General features: G+C 51.9%; 2 protein-coding genes and 1 long non-coding RNA gene across 41 annotated transcripts in view; 1 reads left to right on the top strand and 2 right to left on the bottom strand.

Moving 5' to 3' along the window:
* Positions 1 to 124: 124 nt before the first annotated feature.
* LOC139585706 (low-density lipoprotein receptor-like) lies at positions 125 to 10244 on the bottom strand. The gene is made up of 9 exons (XM_071418559.1): positions 9647 to 10244; positions 7091 to 7486; positions 5443 to 5568; positions 4560 to 4682; positions 2968 to 3090; positions 2041 to 2103; positions 1800 to 1874; positions 831 to 973; positions 125 to 744 (listed from the first exon to the last, which is right to left on the bottom strand). The coding sequence occupies exons 1-9, from the start codon at positions 9714 to 9716 to the stop codon at positions 712 to 714; spliced, it is 1152 nt and encodes a 383-aa protein (XP_071274660.1). The 5' UTR covers positions 9717 to 10244; the 3' UTR covers positions 125 to 711.
* A 1425-nt stretch (positions 10245 to 11669) lies between these two features.
* Positions 11670 to 14252, top strand: LOC139585724 (uncharacterized). 37 transcript variants are annotated; one of them, XR_011677232.1, is made up of 8 exons: positions 11670 to 11982; positions 12044 to 12162; positions 12246 to 12317; positions 12360 to 12389; positions 12533 to 12577; positions 12711 to 13497; positions 13613 to 13798; positions 14016 to 14152. It is a non-coding gene; the product is annotated as an uncharacterized lncRNA (long non-coding RNA). The 37 variants fall into 37 exon arrangements; XR_011677255.1 differs by lacking the exon at positions 12044 to 12162 and having other exon boundaries at positions 11670 to 11845; positions 11876 to 11916; positions 11959 to 11988; positions 12246 to 12553; positions 12729 to 13497; XR_011677258.1 differs by lacking the exons at positions 12044 to 12162; positions 12246 to 12317 and having other exon boundaries at positions 11670 to 11845; positions 11876 to 11916; positions 11959 to 12010; positions 12351 to 12553; positions 12729 to 13497.
* The window catches only part of SMARCA4 (SWI/SNF related BAF chromatin remodeling complex subunit ATPase 4), a 61096-nt gene continuing 58135 nt past the window's right edge, over positions 14126 to 17086 (bottom strand). For all 3 annotated transcript variants that reach the window (XM_071418588.1, XM_071418589.1, XM_071418590.1), the window contains exons 33-35: positions 16579 to 16711; positions 15207 to 15346; positions 14126 to 14546 (exon numbers count right to left, since the gene is read on the bottom strand). In XM_071418588.1, coding sequence (XP_071274689.1) covers positions 14514 to 14546; positions 15207 to 15346; positions 16579 to 16711 — 306 coding nt within the window. In that variant the 3' untranslated portion in view covers positions 14126 to 14513. The remainder of the gene's footprint in view (positions 14547 to 15206; positions 15347 to 16578; positions 16712 to 17086) is intronic.

Raw genomic sequence — 17086 nt, 5'->3', positions numbered from 1 at the left:
GCGTTGTCAAGAACGCGGCGTCCAATGAGCGCCGCACAGCGGTTTTGGAGGGAAACAAGGACCAATGGCACGCGTGGAGGCTTCTCCGAGCCCCGCCCGCACTCCCAGACCAATCACTCATTGGTTAATAAATAAATCTTTATTGACGTCACAAGGCGCGGCCACATTGGCCCCGCCCCCTCCTCAGGGGCCTCAAATTGGGCCCAAATCAGAGAATTTTGGTTAAAAAAATCCTTAAAATGTCCTTGGGGGGGCATCAGGGGCACCTGCACAGGTGAGCACAGGTACAGACAGGTGAGAGGGGCACGGACGTGTGCGCCCAGATGTGTCCAGGTGTGCCCAGATGTGTCTGAAGTCATGGCCAGGTGTGTCCAGGTGTGTCCACAGCCCCATCTGAGGGCACTCAGCCACTCCCAGATGTGCCCAGGTGGCTCCAGGTGGCTCCAGATGCACCCAGGTGTTCATCGGTGTCGCCAGATGTGGCCCAGGTCCATCCAGATGTTCCCAGGTGTGTCCCACATGTCCCCCCCCAGGTGTCTCCAGGTGCATCCAGGCCTTCTCAGGTGTTCTTTGGTGTGCCCAGCTGGGCCCAGCTGTGGCCCAGGTGCATCCAGGTATTCCCTGATGGCTCCAGCTGTGCCCAGATGTTCCTCAGCTGCGTCCCCAGGTGTGCCCAGGTGTCTCCAGGGGGGTCTCACCTCCCCCATCCCCTCAGGGCTCATCGTCCTCCATTGTCAGCGGCCACTGCAGGGGGACAAAGATGAGGTCACCCTTGTGTCCCCAAGCCCCGCCCCCTCCCGGCGTTAACCCCGCCCCCTCCAGCTGCTCACCTGCGTGTCCCCAAGCCCCGCCCCCTCCAGGTGTTCCGGAACCTTCCGGAAGGCGGCGTTGCTGAAGCTGATGCTGTTGGTGCTGCGCCGGCGCCACCATCGCCAAAGCGCCCGCCCGGCCAGGCCCAGGCACAGCAACAGCCCTGGGGGGGTAAAAGGGGGGTCAGGGGGGTCCCCAAAAAATCGGGGACACCTCAAAATTTGGGGCGCCCCAAAAATTTGGGATTTTACCCCAAAAATTTGGGATTTTACCCCAAAAATTTGAGATGCCCCACTGGGATCCATTCATGGAGCCCCCTGGTGGTCACAGGTGGGAAGTGCAGGGAGGGGACGACCACCAAAATCGGGGATATTCTCCCCAAAATCTGGGATTTTTCCCCAAAAAATCTGGGATCTTCTCCCCAAAATCAGGCGAGAACCACCCCCCCCCCGCAAAATTTGGGATATCCCCAACCCCAAATTCCCGGAATTTCACCCCAAAATTTGGGATTGTCCCCATTGGGATCAATTCAAGGAGCCCCCTGGTGGTCACAGGTGGGAAGTGCAGGGAGGGGACGACCACCAAAATCGGGGATATTCTCCCCAAAATCTGGGATTTTACCCCAAAAATTTGGGATCCTCTTCCCAAAATCTGGGATCTTCTCCCCAAAATCAGGCGAGAACCCCCCAAAATTTGGGATATCCCCAACCCCAAATTCCCGGAATTTCACCCCAAAATTTGGGATTGTCCCCATTGGGATCAATTCACGGAGCCCCCTGGTGGCCACAAGGGGGAACTGCAGGGAGGGGATTTCCCCCCCCCCAACTTGTGACCCCTCCCCCATTTTTGACCCCTCCCCCAACTTGTGACCCCTCCCCCATTTTGTGACCCCTCCCCCCTTCCAGCCCCACCCCCCATTTTTTGGGAACCCCTCCCATTTCCCCTCCCCCACCCCCCTTAAATTTCAGCCCCTCCCCCACCAGCCATACCAAGGGGCAGCAGGACCCCCAGTGACGTCATCAACGGCCCCGCCCCTCCGGCCCCGCCCGGTTGGACGAAGTCACCTGTGGGAACGGGGGAGGTCAGGGGGCGTGGCCAGGGGGCGTGGCCAAATGATGTGGTCACAATGTCAGAAGGGTGTGGCCAAGTTGTGTGGTCAGGTAGGGAGAGTGGGTGTGGTCTGTGGGCGTGGCCATGTGCGGTGGGCGTGGTCGGTGGGCGTGGCCTCACCTGTGGGGGCGTTTCCCTCCGTGCTCAGGTTCCGGCCCAGAGGTTCCGGGGTCCCGGGAAGGGCTGGGGGGGGCACAGAGGGGTCAGCAAAGGGAGACCCAAAAATATCCGAAAATCACCTCAAAATCAACTAAAATCACCCCCAAATATCCTAAAATCACCCCAAAATGAGCCCAAAATGTCCTAAAATCACCCCCAAATATCCTAAAATCACCTCAAAATGACCCCAAATCACCTAAAATCCCCTCAAAATCATCCAGTGACCCCAAATCACCTAAAATCACCTCAAAATGAGCCCAAATGACCTAAAATCAACCAAAATGACCCCAAATCACCTAAAATCCCCCCCAAATCAACCAAAATGACCCCAAATCCCCTAAAATCACCCAAAATGACCCCAAATCCCCTAAAATCACCCCAAAATGACCTCAAATCACCCAAAATGACCCCAAATCACCTAAAGGATATTTCAGGGTTTTTTAAGGTATTTTAGAATATTTCAGGATATTTCAGGATATTTTAAGATATTTTAGGACCATTTTAGGATCACTTTAGGATCACTTTAGGATATTTTAGGACCATTTTAGGATCATTTTAGGACCATTTTAGGATCATTTAAAGATCACTTTAGGATCACTTTAGGACCATTTTAGGATCATTTTTGGACCATTTTAGGACCATTTTAGGATATTTTAGGACCATTTTAGGATATTTTAGGACCATTTTAGGACCATTTTAGGATATTTTGGGGTATTTTAGGATCATTTATGATCATTTAGGATATTTTAGGATCACTTTAGGATATTTTAGAACCATTTTGGGATCATTTTAGGACCATTTTAGGATATTTTAGTATCCTTTAGGATACTAAAAGGATCCTTTAGGATATTTTAGGGCCATTTTGGGGCATTTTTGGGTCTCACCCACCGTGGCAGGTCCGGCCATCGGGGCCCAGCCCCATTCCCTGGGGGCAGCTGCACTCGAAGCCCACGGGGAGATCCCGGCACAGGTGGGAGCAGCCCCCGGAGCCCTGCAGGCACTCGTTGACTCCTGGAGATGCCAAAAAAGCACAAAAAACACCCAAAAATTACAAAATTCTGACCTCAAAAATCCCCAAAAAATCCCCACTCAAAAATCCCCAAAAATCCCAAAATCACGACTCAAAAATCCCCAAAAATCCCCACTCAAAAATCCCCACAAATCCCAAAAATCCCCACTCAAAAATCCCCAAAAATCCCAAAATCACGACTCAAAAATCCCCAGAAATCCCCACTCAAAAACCCCAAAAATCCCAATTCTAAAATCCTGAAAATCCCAAAAATCCCCACTTGAAAATCCTCGTTGACTCCTGGAGATGCCAAAAAAGCACAAAAAACCCCCAAAATTACAAAATTCTGACCTCCAAAATCCCCACTTGAAAATCCCAAAAAAGCACAAAAATCCCCACTCAAAAATCCCTGAAAATCCCCAAAAATCCCCATTCAAAAACCCCCAAAAATCCCCATTCGAAAATCCCAAAAATCCCCACTTGAAAATCCCCAAAATCCCCAAAATCCCCACTCAAAAATCCCCAAAATCCCAAAAATCCCCAAAATCCCAAAAATCCCCACTCAAAAATCCCCAAAATCCCCACCCGAAAATCCCGAAAATCCCCACTCAAAAAATCCCCAAAATCCCAAAAATTCCCACTCGAAAACCCCAAAAATCCCAAAAATCCCAATTCTAAAATCCTGAAAATCCCAAAAATCCCCTCTCGAAAATCCCGAAAAACCCCACTTGAAAATCCCCAAAATCCCAAAAATCCCCACTTGAAAATCCCAAAAATCCCCACTCGAAAATCCCAAAAATCCCAAAAATCCCCGCTCAAAAATCCTGAAAATCCCAAAAATCCCAATTCTAAAATCCTGAAAATTCTGAAAATCCCCACCTGAAAATCCCAAAAATTCTAAAAATTCCAACCCCAAAATCCCAAAAATCCAAAAAATCCCCACTCAAAAATCCCAAAAATCCCAAAAATCCCCACTCGAAAATCCCCAAAATTCCAAAAATCCCAACCCCAAAATCCCCAATTTTGGGGGGATTTTTGGCTTTTTTGGGGCGATTTTTGGGCCTTTTTGGAGGGATTTTTGGGGGGATTTTGGGGCATTTTTGAGGAGGATTTTGGGGCATTTTTGGAGCAATTTTGGGGGGGATTTTTGGGACTTTTTTGGGGGGATTTTGGGGCGATTTTTAGGTCAGGTTTGGTATTTTTGGGGGGGGGTTGGGGCGGTTTTTGGGGGGATTTTTGGCTTTTTTGGGGGGATTTTTTGGGCATTTTTGAGCAATTTTTGGGGGGATTTTTGGGGGGTTTTAGGGCGGGATTTTTGGCTTTTTTGGGGCGATTTTTTGGGGCGATTTTTTGAGCATTTTGGGGGGATTTTTGGAGGGTTTTAGGACGGGATTTTGGGTGGTTTTGAGAGGATTTTGGCGCAGTTTTAGGTTGTTTTTTTTTGTCCGGGGCATTTGGGGCCCCTCCTCACCGCATTCCTTGAGCGGCTCGTCCGACCAATCGCGACAGTGGCGCCGCCCATCGCAGACCTGCGCTATCGCGATACATTCACCCGAGCGACAGCGGAACCAGTGCGGGGAGGGGCACGACGGGGCTGGGCAGGGGGAGAGAAGAAAGAGAGGGGGGTCACGGAACGAGGGACCCCCAAAAAGATCCGCGAAAAATCCCAAAATATCCGCAAAAAACCCCAAAAAATATATTTAAAAAAGCCCCAAAAAATCCTCAAAAAAACCCCAAAAATATCCACAAAAAAACCCAAAAATATCCACAAAAAAAGCCCCAAAATTTCTGAAAAATCCCTCAAAATTTTTGAAACCCCCCCCCCCCAAAATCCCCATAGACCCCCCCGCCCCCCAAATCTTCCAGGCCACCCCAAAACTGCCCCTAAACCCCTCAGGACCCCCTAAAATCCCCCAAAATCCCCCCAAAATACGCCGGAAACGCCCCCCAAAACTCCCCCAAATCCCCTCAGGACACCCCAAAATCTCCCCAACCCCCCCCCCAAATTCCCTCAATTCCCCCGAAACTCCCCCAAATCCCCCCCAGGACGCCCCAAAACTGCCCCAAACTCCCCCAAATCCCCCTCAAATGCCCCCAAACCCCTCAGGACCCCCCAAAACTCCCCCAAAACCCCCCCAGACCTCCCAAATCCCCCTCAAACGACCCCAAACCCCTCAGGACCCCCCAAATCCCCTCAGGACACCCCAAAATCCCCTCAGGACCACCCCAAAACTGCCCCAAAACTCCCCCAAATCCCCTCAGGACACCCCAAAATCCCCCCCCCAAATCCCCCTCAAACGGCCCCAAACCCCCCCAGGACCCCCCCCAAAATCCGCCCCCGGCCCCTCCCCCACCTTCCGGACACGCCTCCTCGTCGTCGCCGTCGCGACAGTCGCGGGTTCCGTCGCAGGCTCGCGCCGCAGGGATGCAGCGCCTGTCGCGACAGAGGAACTGCCCCGGGGGGCACGGCGGGGGCGGGGCTAAAGGGAGAGAGGGGCGGGGTCAGAGAAAATGGCGCGGGGTCACTGTGAGGGAAAGGCGGAAATGGAGCGGGGTCAAAGGGAAATGGGCGGGGTCACTGTGAGGGAAAGGCGGAAATGGAGCGGGGTCAAAGGGAAATGGGCGGGGTCACTGTGAGGGAAAGGCGGAAATGGGCGGGGTCAGTGTGAGGGAAAGGCGGGAATGGGCGGGGTCACTGTGAGGGAAAGGCAGAAATGGAGCGGGGTCAAAGGGAAATGGGCGGGGTCAGTATGAGGGAAAGGCGGAAATGGGGCGAGGTCAAAGAGAAATGGGCGGGGTCAAAAGGAAACGGGCGGGGTCACTGTGAGGGAAAGGCGTAAATGGAGCGGGGTCAAAGGGAAATGGGCGGGGTCACTGTGAGGGAAAGGTGTAAATGGGGCGGGGTCAAAAGGGAGGGGTTAAAGAGGGCGGGGCTTAAGTAGAGGCGTGGTCAAATGGAAGGGGAGGGGCTAATATGGGTTGATAAAGGGGCGGGGCTAAAGTAGGGATGGGCGGGGCTAAAATGATGGGGATCGGGTTAGAAGGGGCGGGGCTAAAGGGAAAAGAGGCGGGTTTGAAACAAGGGGCGGGGTCAGAGCGGGGGCGGGGTCAATGTGGGGGCTAGAGGGAAGGGGCGGGGCCAGAGCGGAGGGGCAAGGCCAGATGGGAGGGGCGGGGTCAGAGCAGGGGTGGGGTCAAAACAAAGGGGCGGGGCTAAATGGGCGTGGCTGAATGGGCGGGGCGGAGCAGATGGGCGGGGCTGAAGGGGAATGGGGTGGGGTCTGAGGTCTTGGACCCCTCCCAGTCCCTCCCAGTTCAATTCCGGTTTGATCCCAGTTTGATCCCAGTTTGTTCCCAGTTTGATCCCGGTTTGTTCCCAGTTTGATCCCGGTTTGATCCCGGTTTGTTCCCGGTTCGATCCCAGTTTGTTCCCGGTTCGTTCCCAGTTCAATCCCAGTTTGATCCCGGTTTGTTCCCGGTTCAATCCCAGTTTGATCCCAGTTTGTTCCCGGTTCAATCCTGGTTTGTTCCCAGTTTGATCCCGGTTCGTTCCCAGTTTGTTCCTGGTTCGATCCCAGTTTGATCCCGGTTTGTTCCCAGTTCGTTCCCAGTTTGATCCCAGTTTGATCCCGGTTTGTTCCCGGTTCGTTCCCAGTTTGTTCCCAGTTTGATCCCGGTTCAATCCCGGTTTGTTCCCGGTTCGTTCCCAGTTCGATCCCAGTTTGATCCCGGTTTGTTCCTGGTTCGTTCCCAGTTCGATCCCAGTTTGATCCCGGTTTGTTCCCAGTTTGTTCCCAGTTTGATCCCAGTTTGATCCCGGTTTGTTCCTGGTTCGTTCCCGGGTCAATCCCAGTTTGATCCCAGTTTGATCCCAGTTTGTTCCCGGTTCGTTCCCAGTTCGATCCCAGTTTGATCCCGGTTTGTTCCCAGTTCGTTCCCGGTTCAATCCCAGTTTGTTCCCGGTTTATTCCCAGTTCGTTCCCGCTCCCGCCCCGCGCTCACCGCAGCCCCGCTCGTCGGAGCTGTCGCGACAGTCGGCGATGCCGTCGCAGCGCCACCTCCTGGCCACGCACTCGCCGGAGCCGCAGGGGAACTGCAGGGCGGGGCAGGGCGAAAGGGGGCGGGGCTTGCCGCAAAGCTCCTCCCCCTCGTCCTCGCCGTCGCGACAGTCGCGGTCGCCGTCGCAGCGCCACAGGCCGGGGATGCAGGCGCTGTCGCGACAGCGGAAGGAGGAGGGGGGGCAGGGGGGGGAGGGGGAGGGGGAGGGCGGGGGGGGAGGGGCGCAGCCGAGCTCGTCCCGCCCGTCGGGACAATCGCGGTCGCCGTCGCATTGGAAATGTCGCGATAGGCACGAGAGGTCGCCGCACTGGAGGTGGTCGGGAGGGCACGGGGGGTGGACTGGGTAGGAGGAAAAAAAAAAAAAAATTTTTTTCGGGTTAATTTGCATAAATTTGCATAAATTTGCATAAATTTGCATAAATTTGCATAAATTAAAGGCGTTAAAATCAAACAAAATAATAGAAATTTAGATGAATTAAAAGGAATTAAAATCAAAGAAAATCTAACAAAATAAGAGAAATTTAAATGAATTCAAAGGAATTAAAATAAAAAAAATCTAACAAAATAAGAGAAATTTAAATGAATTCAAAGGAATTAAAATCAAATAAAATCGAACAAAAGAATAGAAAATTAAATCAATTTAAAGCAAAATAATAAATTTGGAGAATGTAAAAGAAATTAAAAGGAATTAAAAGAAAAGAAAAGAAAATAATAGAAATGTAAATAAATTGAAAACGAAATAATAAATTTGGAGAATGTAAAATCAATTAAAAGGAATTAAAAGAAAAGGAAAGAAAATAAGAGAAATTTAAACAAATTGAAATAAGTTTAAAGAGAACGAAATAAAAGAAATTTCGAAAAATGACAATAAAATAAAATAAAATTAAATAATAGAATAAAATGAATTGAAATAAATGAAAAAATATAATCAAATCAAATAAATTCAAATTAATGAAAAATAAATGAAGATAAAAGAAAATTATATTAAATAACAGAATAAATTTGAGTAAATTTAAATAAATGAAGAAAATGAAAATAAATGAAAATAAACAAAAATAATATAAGCGAAATTAAAAGATATTAAAATAAAGAAAGCAAAAATAAATCAAAATAAAATAACTTAAAAGAAATTAAAAGAAAAATAAATCAAATTAAAAGAAAATAAAAAATTAAAATAAAATAAATTAAAATTAAACAAAATAAGTTTAAATAATAAAATAAATCCAAATAAATTTAAATCAAATAAAATAGATCAAATTAACCCAAAATTAACCCCAAAAAGGGAGAGAATAGAGCAAAAAATAACTCAAAATAACCCAAAAATCAAAATATCCCAAATTTTCACGTTTTTATTCCGATTTTTGGGGGGGTTTTATCCCCATTTTTGGGGATTTTTATCCCAATTTTTGGGGGTTTTTTATCTCAATTTTGGCCCATTTTATCCCCATTTTTGTGTGGTTTTAATCCAAATATTTGGGGATTTATTCCGATTTTTTTGCTCGTTTTTTATCCCAATTTTGGCTTTTTTATCCCATTTCGGCTTTTTAATCCAAACTTTGGGGTTTTTTATCCCCAATTTGAGTTTTTTTTAACCCAATTTAGGTTTTTTATCCCCATTTCGGGATTTCCGCTCCGCCTCTGAAACTTCCCCCCGATTTTCGGAGTTTGACCCCAACTTTTAGGGAGGTTCCTTTGCCGATTTTTAACCGTTTTTAACCCAATTTTTTGCTCCCGCTCCCATTTTTGGGTTCTTTCCCGTCGTTTTTGGCTTTTCGCCTTCATTTTTGGGGGTTTTATTTCGATTTTTTGGGGTTTTTTCCCCTCATTTTTGGCCTTTTTATTCCGATTTTTTCCCCCCATTCCGGCCCCACCCGGGCGCGCCCTCCCCGCGCGCCGCGCTCTGATTGGCTGCTCCAAGCCCCGCCCCCGCGGGTGGCCAGTCTGAGTTCGGCCAATCAGAGGCGCGTCCGCCGAGGGGCGGGGCGAAGCGCGCGCGCTGATTGGTCCTTCCCGGGCTGGGTGGGGCGGAGGGGGCGTGGCCTCCGATCAGGTGGGGCGGGGCCGCGACACGTGGGGGGGACCCGGGGCGGATTTTGGGGGTCCTGGGGGGGAATTTTGGGGGGGTTTGGGGGTTCTGGGGGGATTTTGGGGGTCCTGAGAGGTCCTGGGGGGTTTTGGGGGGTCCTGAGGGGATTTTGGGGGGTCCTGGGCAGATTTTTGAGGGGATTTGGGGGATCCTGGGGGGATTTTGGGGGGATTTGGGGGGTCCTGGTGGGGATTTTGAGGGGATTTTGGGGGGTCCTGAGGGGTCCCGGGGGCGTTTGGGTGTCCTGGAAGGACCCGGAGCGGATTTTGGGGGTCCAGGGGCGGATTTTGGGGGTCCCGGAGCGGATTTAGGGGGTCCTGGGGTGGATTTTGGGGTCCCGGGGAGGTCCTGGGGAGGATTTGGGGGGTCCTGGGCAGATTTTTGGGGCATTTTGGGGTCCCTCTCCCCCTCACCTGTGCTCGGTGTCGCCGCCGCCGCCGCTGCCAGGAGGAGCAGGAGGAGCCCGGGGGTCCCGGGTCCCATCCCGGCCGTTCCCGGTTCTTTTCCGCTCGTTCCCGGTTCTGCTTTCGGTGCCGTCCCCGTTTCCCAACCGCGCTTTGGGAGCGGAACCGGGGCTTGGAGAGATCCGGGAGCTCCGGGCTGGTCCCGGTGCCGATCCCGGTGTTGGTCCCGGTCCTGATCGCGGTGTTGGTCCCGGTGCTGGTCCTGGTGGGTTCCGGTGCTTATCCCGGTCCCGGACGGTGCCGGTGCCGCTCCCGGTTCTGATCCCGGTGCTTATCCCGGTACCGATCGCTGCCCGTGTTAATCCCGGTTCTGATCCCAATCCCGGTTCTGATCCCGGTCCCGGACGCTCCCGATGCCGGTCCCGGTTCTGATCCCAATCCCGGTGTTTATCCCGGTCCCGGTCGCTCCCGGTGTTAATCCCGGTTCTAAACCCGATCCCGGTCCCGGTGCCGCTCCCGGTGCCGCTCCCGGTGCCGCTCCCGGCGCCCCCGTGGCCGCGGCCCCGCTCGGGCCCCATTTTAACGGGCGGGGGGAGGAGCCCGGGGCGTTCAAAAAGGGGAAGGGGAGGGGCGGGAAAACCGGGAATGGGAGAGGGGAAAACCGGGAATGGGAGAGGGGAAAACCGGGAATGAGAGAGGGGAAAACCGGGAATGGGGAAAGGGAAAACCGGGAGGAGAAACCGGGAATGAGGGAAGGGAAAAGCGGGAAAGGGAAACCGGGAATTAGGGAAGGGAAAACCGGGAGGGAAACGGGAAATGAGAGAGGGAAAACCGGGATAAAGGAAGGAAAACCGGGAATGAGAGAGGGGAAACCGGGAATGAGGGAGAGGAAACCGGGAATGAGGGAAGGGAAAAGCGGGATAAAAGGAGGGAAAAGCGGGAAAGGAAACCGGGAATGGAGGGGGGCGGGAAACCGGGAATGAGGGGCGGGAAAAGAGGGAGGGAAAATCGGGAATGAGGGAGGGGAACCGGGAGGAGAAACCGGGAATGGGGAAAGGGAAACGGGGAAAGGAAACCGGGAAATGAGAGAGGGAAAACCGGGATAAAGGAAGGAAAACCGGGAAAGGAAACCGGGAAATGAGAGAGGGAAAACCGGGATAAAGGAAGGAAAACCGGGAGGGAAAAGCGGGAATGAGGGGCAGGAAAAATGGGAGAGAAATCTGAGAAAAAGGGAGGAAATCCGGGGGAGGAAAATCGGGAATGAGGGAGGGGAAAACCGGGAGGAGAAACCGGGAATGGGGAAAGGGAAAACGGGGAAAGGAAACCGGGAAATGAGAGAGGGAAAACCGGGATAAAGGGAGGAAAAGCGGGAATGGGAGAGGGGAAACCGGGATGGAAATGGGGGAAAAGGGAGGAAAAGCAGGAGGGAAAACCCGGGATAAAAGGGAGGAAATCCGGGAGAGAAATCCGGGATAAAAGGAGGGAAAACCCGGGATAAAAGGGAGGGAAAACCTGGGATAAAGGGAGGAAATCCGGGATAAAAGGGAGGGAAAACCTGGGATAAAGGGAGGAAATCCGGGATAAAAGGAGGGAAAACCCGGGATAAAAGGAGGGAAAACCCGGGAGAGAAATCCGGGATAAAAGGGAGGGAAAACCTGGGATAAAAGGGAGGAAATGCGGGATAAAAGGGAGGAAATCCGGGATAAAAGGGAGGAAATCCGGGATAAAAGGGAGGGAAAACCCGGGATAAAAGGGAGGAAAACCCGGGATAAAAGGGAGGAAATCCGGGCGAGAAATTCGGGATAAAAGGAGGAAATCACCCCAAAAACCCCAATTCCCCCCCAAAGAGCCCCAAAATCCCCACAAATCGCCCCAAAAACTCTTCAGGAACCCCAATATTCCCCTAAAGAGCCCCAAAATCCCCACAAATCGCCCCAAAACCCCCAATTCCCCCCCCTCCCCGCCTGATTTAATTAATTTATTCATTAATTAATTCATTAATTAATTGTGGACTCCCCTTGGATTCATTAATTTATTAATTAATTCTCGACCGTTGGGAACCCAGGGGCAGCGACGGCGCCGGGGGCGGGGCCAGGGGCGGGGCCAGGGGCGGGGCCAGGACGAGCCTGGATTTGGGATGGTCCAGGTGGATTTAGGAGCATCCAGGATGGATTTGGGATGGTCCAGGATGGATTTGGGATGGTCCAGGTGGATTTAGGAGCATCCAGGATGGTCCAGGTGGATTTAGGAGCATCCAGGGTGGACTTGGGATGGTCCAGGTGGATTTAGGAACCATCCAGGATGGATTTGGGATGGTCCAGGTGGATTTAGGAGCATCCAGGATGGTCCAGGTGGATTTAGGAACCATCCAGGGTGGAGTTGGGATGGTCCAGAAGGGTTTAGGAGCATCCAGGGTGGTCCAGGAGGATTTAGGAGCATCCAGGATGGTCCAAGAGGGTTTAGGAGCATCCAGGACAACCCAAGGCTGAGCTCAGCTGATCCAGGATGGATTTGGGATGGTCCAGGTGGGTTTAGGACCATCCAGGGTGGATTTGGGATGGTCTGAGAGGATTTAGGAACCATCCAGGATGGATTTGGGATGACCCAGAAGGGTTTAGGAGCATCCAGGGTGGTCCAAGAGGATTTAGGAACCATCCAGGGTGGATTTGGGATGGTCCAGGTGGATTTAGGAACCATCCAGGATGGATTTGAGATGGTCCAGGTGGATTTAGGAGCATCCAGGATGGTCCAGGTGGATTTAGGATCATCCAGGATGGATTTGGGATGGTCCAGAAGGGTTTAGGAGCATCCAGGATGGTCTGAGAGGGTTTAGGACCATCCAGGACAACCCAAGGCTGAGCTCAGCTGGTCCAGGATGGATTTGGGATAGTCCAGGTGGATTTAGGAGCATCCAGGGTGGATTTGGCATGGTCCAAGAGGGTTTAGGACCATCCAGGGTGGATTTGGCATGGTCCAAGAGGGTTTAGGACCATCCAGGGTGGATTTGGGATGGTCTGAGAGGATTTAGGAACCATCCAGGATGGATTTGGGATGACCCAGAAGGGTTTAGGAGCATCCAGGGTGGTCCAAGAGGATTTAGGAACCATCCACGATGGATTTGGGATGGTCCAGGAGGGTTTGGGATCATCCAGGGTGGATTTGGGATGGTCCAAGAGGATTTAGGAGCATCCACGATGGATTTGGGATGGTCCAGGAGGGTTTAAGATGATCCAAGAGGATTTAGGACCATCCAGAACAGTCCAAGGCTGAGCTCAGCTGATCCAGGATGGATTTAGGATGGTCCAAGAGGGTTTAGGATGACCCAGAAGGGTTTGGGATGGTCCAAGATGGATTTAGGAGCATCCAGGGTGAATTTGGGATGGTCCAAGAGGATTTAGGAGCATCCAGGATGGTCCAGGTGGATTTAGGAGCATCCAGGGTGGATTTGGGATGCTCCAAGAGGATTTAGGAGCATCCAGGATGGTCCGAGAGGATTTAGGAGCATCCAGGGTGGATTTGGGATGGTCCAGGAGGGTTTGGGATGGTCGAAAGGGATTTAAAATGACCCAGGATGGATTTGGGATGATCCAAGAGGGTTTAAGATGACCCAGGAGGGTTTGGGATGGTCCAAGAGGATTTAGGACCAACTCAGGATGGATTTGGGATGATCCAAGAGGGTTTAGGAGCATCCAGGACGGTCTGAGAGGGTTTAGGACCATCCAGGACAACCCAAGGCTGAGCTCAGCTGGTCCAGGATGGATTTGGGATGGTCCAAGAGGATTTAGGAGCATCCAGGATGGATTTGGGATGGTCCAAGAGGGTTTAGGATGATCCAAGAGGATTTAGGAGCATCCAGAACAGTCCAAGGCTGAGCTCAGCTGATCCAAGATGGATTTAGGACCAACTCAGGATGGATTTAGGATGGTCCAGGATGGATTTAGGAGCATCCAGGATGGATTTAGGATGGTCCAAGAGGATTTAGGATGACCCAGAAGGGTTTGGGATGGTCCAAGATGGATTTAGGATGATCCAAGAGGATTTAGGACCATCCTGGATGGATTTAGGACGATCCAGGAGGGTTTGGGATGGTCCAAGAGGATTTAGGAGCAACTCAGGATGGATTTAGGATGGCCCAGGATGGATTTGGGATGGTCCAAGAGGGTTTGGGATGATCTAAGAGGATTTAGGACCATCCAGAACAGTCCAAGGCTGAGCTCAGCTGATCCAAGATGGATTTAGGACCAACTCAGGATGGATTTAGGATGGTCCAGGATGGATTTAGGAGCATCCAGGATGGATTTAGGATGGTCCAAGAGGATTTAGGATGACCCAGAAGGGTTTGGGATGGTCCAAGATGGATTTGGGATGTTCCAAGAAGATTTAGGACCATCCTGGATGGATTTAGGACGATCCAGGAGGGTTTGGGATGGTCCAGGTGGATTTAGGAGCATCCAGGATGGATTTGGGATGATCCAAGAGGGTTTAGGATGATCCTGGAGGGTTTAGGATGATCCAAGAGGATTTAGGACCATCCTGGATGGATTTAGGATGATCCTGGATGGATTTGGGATGGTCCAGGTGGATTTAGGAGCATCCAGGATGGTCTGGATCACTCTGGACCACCCAAATTTGGGACAATCTGGATTTGGGACCACCTGGGACCATCAGGACCAACCCAGGTATTAAATACGGGCGAGGTTTTGGGATTTTTTGGGGTTTTTTTGGGGTTCTTTTGGGATTTTTTGGGGGATTTTCAGGATTTTTGGGAATTCCGGCGTCGCTGCCGTCGGAGCTACGGGGGGAGGGGAATTTTTGGGGGATTTTTGGGGGGTTTTTGGGGTTTCTCAGAGTTCTGGAGCCGTGGAATGTTCGGGGTTCAGTCGTCCTCGGTGCCGCTGCCGGAGCGATCCTGGGGAGGGATTTGGGGTTTGGGGTCAGGGTTTGGGGTTTGGGGTTGGGATTTGGGGTTTGGGGTCAGGGTTTGGGATTTGGGGTCAGGATTTGGAGTTTGGGATCTCTCCCAGGATTTGGGGTCGGGATTTGGGGTTGGGTTTGGGGTCAGGGTTTGGGGTTGGGATTTGCGGTTTGGGGTCAGGATTTGGGATTTGGGGTCAGAATTTGGGGGTCCAGATTTGGGATTTGGGGTCGGGATTTCGGGTCAGTATTGGGGTTTGGGGTTCTGGGTTTGGGGTCAGGATTTGGGATCTGGGTTCAGGGTTTGGGATTTGGGGTCAAGATTTGGGATTTGGGGTTGGGATTTGGGATCTGGGTTCAGGATTTGGGATTTGGGGTCAGGGTTTGGGATCTGGGTTCAGGATTTGGGATTTGGGGTCAGGGTTTGGGATTTGGGGTCAAGATTTGGGATTTGGGGTCAGGGTTTGGGATCTGGGTTCAGGATTTGGGATTTGGGGTCAAGATTTGGGATTTGGGGTTGGGATTTGGGATCTGGGTTCAGGATTTAGGATTTGGGGTCAGGATTTGGGGTTTGGGGTCAAGATTTGGGGTCGGGATTTGAGGGCAGAATTTGGGTTCAGGGTTTGGGGTCAGGGTTTGGGGTCTGTGCCCTCACCTCCTCCTGCTCGTCCTCGCTCTCGTCGTCGCTCAGGAGGGGTTTGGGGCGCCCCCCGCGCCCCCCCCGGCGCCGGCCCTTGCCGCGTTCCGGAACCTTCTCCTTGCGGCCCAGCCGGATCTTCACCTTCACCGAGCGCGCTGCGGGCAGGAGGGGCTCCCATCCATCCCATCCCATTGATCCCAATCCCAATCCCATTGACCCCATCCCGATCCCATTGATCCCATTGACCCAATCCCATCCCATCCCATTGATCCCACTGACCCCATCCCGATCCCATTGATCCCAATCCCAATCCCATGGATCCCATCCCAATCCAAATCCCATTGACACAATCCCATCCCAATTCCAATCCTATTGATCCCACTGACCCAATCCCATTGACCCCATCCCAATCCCATTGATCCCACTGATCCCATTGGTCCCATTGATCCAATCCCATCCCATTGACCCTATCCCATTGATCCCATCCCATTGGATCCCATCCCATTGGATCCCATCCCAATGATCCCATTGATCCCATCTGATCAATCACATCGATCCCATCCCATCCCATCCCATCCCATTGATCCCATCCCATCAATCCCATCAATCCCATTGACCCCATCCCATCCTATTGATCCAATCCCATTGATCAATTCCCATTGATCCCATCCCATTGATCCCATCCAATCTCATTGATCCCATCCCATTGACCCCATCCCATCCTATTGATCAATTCCCATTGATCCCATCCCATTGATCCCATTGACCCCATTCAATCCCATTGACCCTATCCCATTGATCCCATCCCATCAATCCCATCAATCCCATTGATCCCATCGATCCCATCAATCCCATCAATCCCATTGATCCCATCCCATTGATCCCATGAATCCCATCAATCCCATTGATCCCATCCCATTGATCCCATCAATCCCATCAATCCCATTGATCCCATCCCATTGATCCCATCAATCCCATCAATCCCATTGATCCCATCCCATCAATCCCATCAATCCCATTGATCCCATCCCATTGATCCCATCCCATCAATCTGATCAATCCCATTGATCCCATTGATCCCATCCCATCAATCCCATCAATCCCATTGACCCGATCCCATCAATCCCATCGATCCCATCAATCCCATTGATCCCATCTGATCAATCCATTGATCCAATCCCATCCATTGATCCCATCCCATCAATCCCATCAATCCAATCCAATCCCATCAATCCCATTGATCCCATCTGATCAATCCCATCAATCCCATCAATCCCATCAATCCCATCAATCCAATCCAATCCCATCAATCCCATCGATCCCATTGACCCCATCGACCCCACCGATCCCGCAGGCCCCACCCCACAGGCCCCGTCCCCGGGCGCACCCTCGGACTCGGAGCCTTCCTCCTCGCCCTCCTCCTCCTCCTCGCTCTCCTCGCCGTCGCTCTCCTCCTCCTTCTCCACCTTCTGCCGCACGCTGGTGAACACCGACTGCAGCACGATGGAGTCCTCGTAGATCTGGGGGCCGGACACGCGGCCACTCGTGGTCACTCGTGGTCAGTTGTGGTCACTCGTGGTCAGTTGTGGTCAGTTCTGGTCACCCATGGTCCGTTGTGGTCACCCATGGTCAGTCATGGTCACCCACGGTCATCCTTGGTCATCCTTGGTCACCCATGGTCAGTCATGGTCAGTCATGGTCACCCATGGTCAGTCATGGGCACCCGTGGTCTGTCGTGGTCAGTCATGGTCACCCATGGTCACCCATAGTCAGTTGTGGTCGCCCATGGTCAGTCATGGTCACCCGTGGTCAGTCATGGTCGCCCATGGTCAGTCGTGGTCAGTCGTGGTCAGTCATGGTCACCCATGGTCCGTTGTGGTCACTCATGGTCACCC

This window comes from Agelaius tricolor, unplaced genomic scaffold, assembly GCF_023055355.1.
Source record: "Agelaius tricolor isolate 1412-34295 unplaced genomic scaffold, bAgeTri1.0.p SCAF_88, whole genome shotgun sequence".
In the NCBI taxonomy this organism is placed as follows: Eukaryota; Metazoa; Chordata; class Aves; order Passeriformes; family Icteridae; genus Agelaius; species Agelaius tricolor.
The sequence above is the reverse complement of the archived record's forward strand: the minus strand, read 5'-3'. Positions and strand labels throughout refer to the sequence as shown.

Coding starts and splice junctions, on each gene's coding strand:
- LOC139585706 (XM_071418559.1), bottom strand. CDS start 9,716: ATGGGACCCGGGACCCCCGGGCTCCTCCTGCTCCTCCTGGCAGCGGCG. Junction 5,569..7,090: donor CTCCGACGAGCGGGGCTGCG/GTGAGCGCGGGG, acceptor CTCTCCCTTTAG/CCCCGCCCCCGCCGTGCCCC. Junction 2,104..2,967: donor CGATGGCCGGACCTGCCACG/GTGGGTGAGACC, acceptor TGCCCCCCCCAG/CCCTTCCCGGGACCCCGGAA.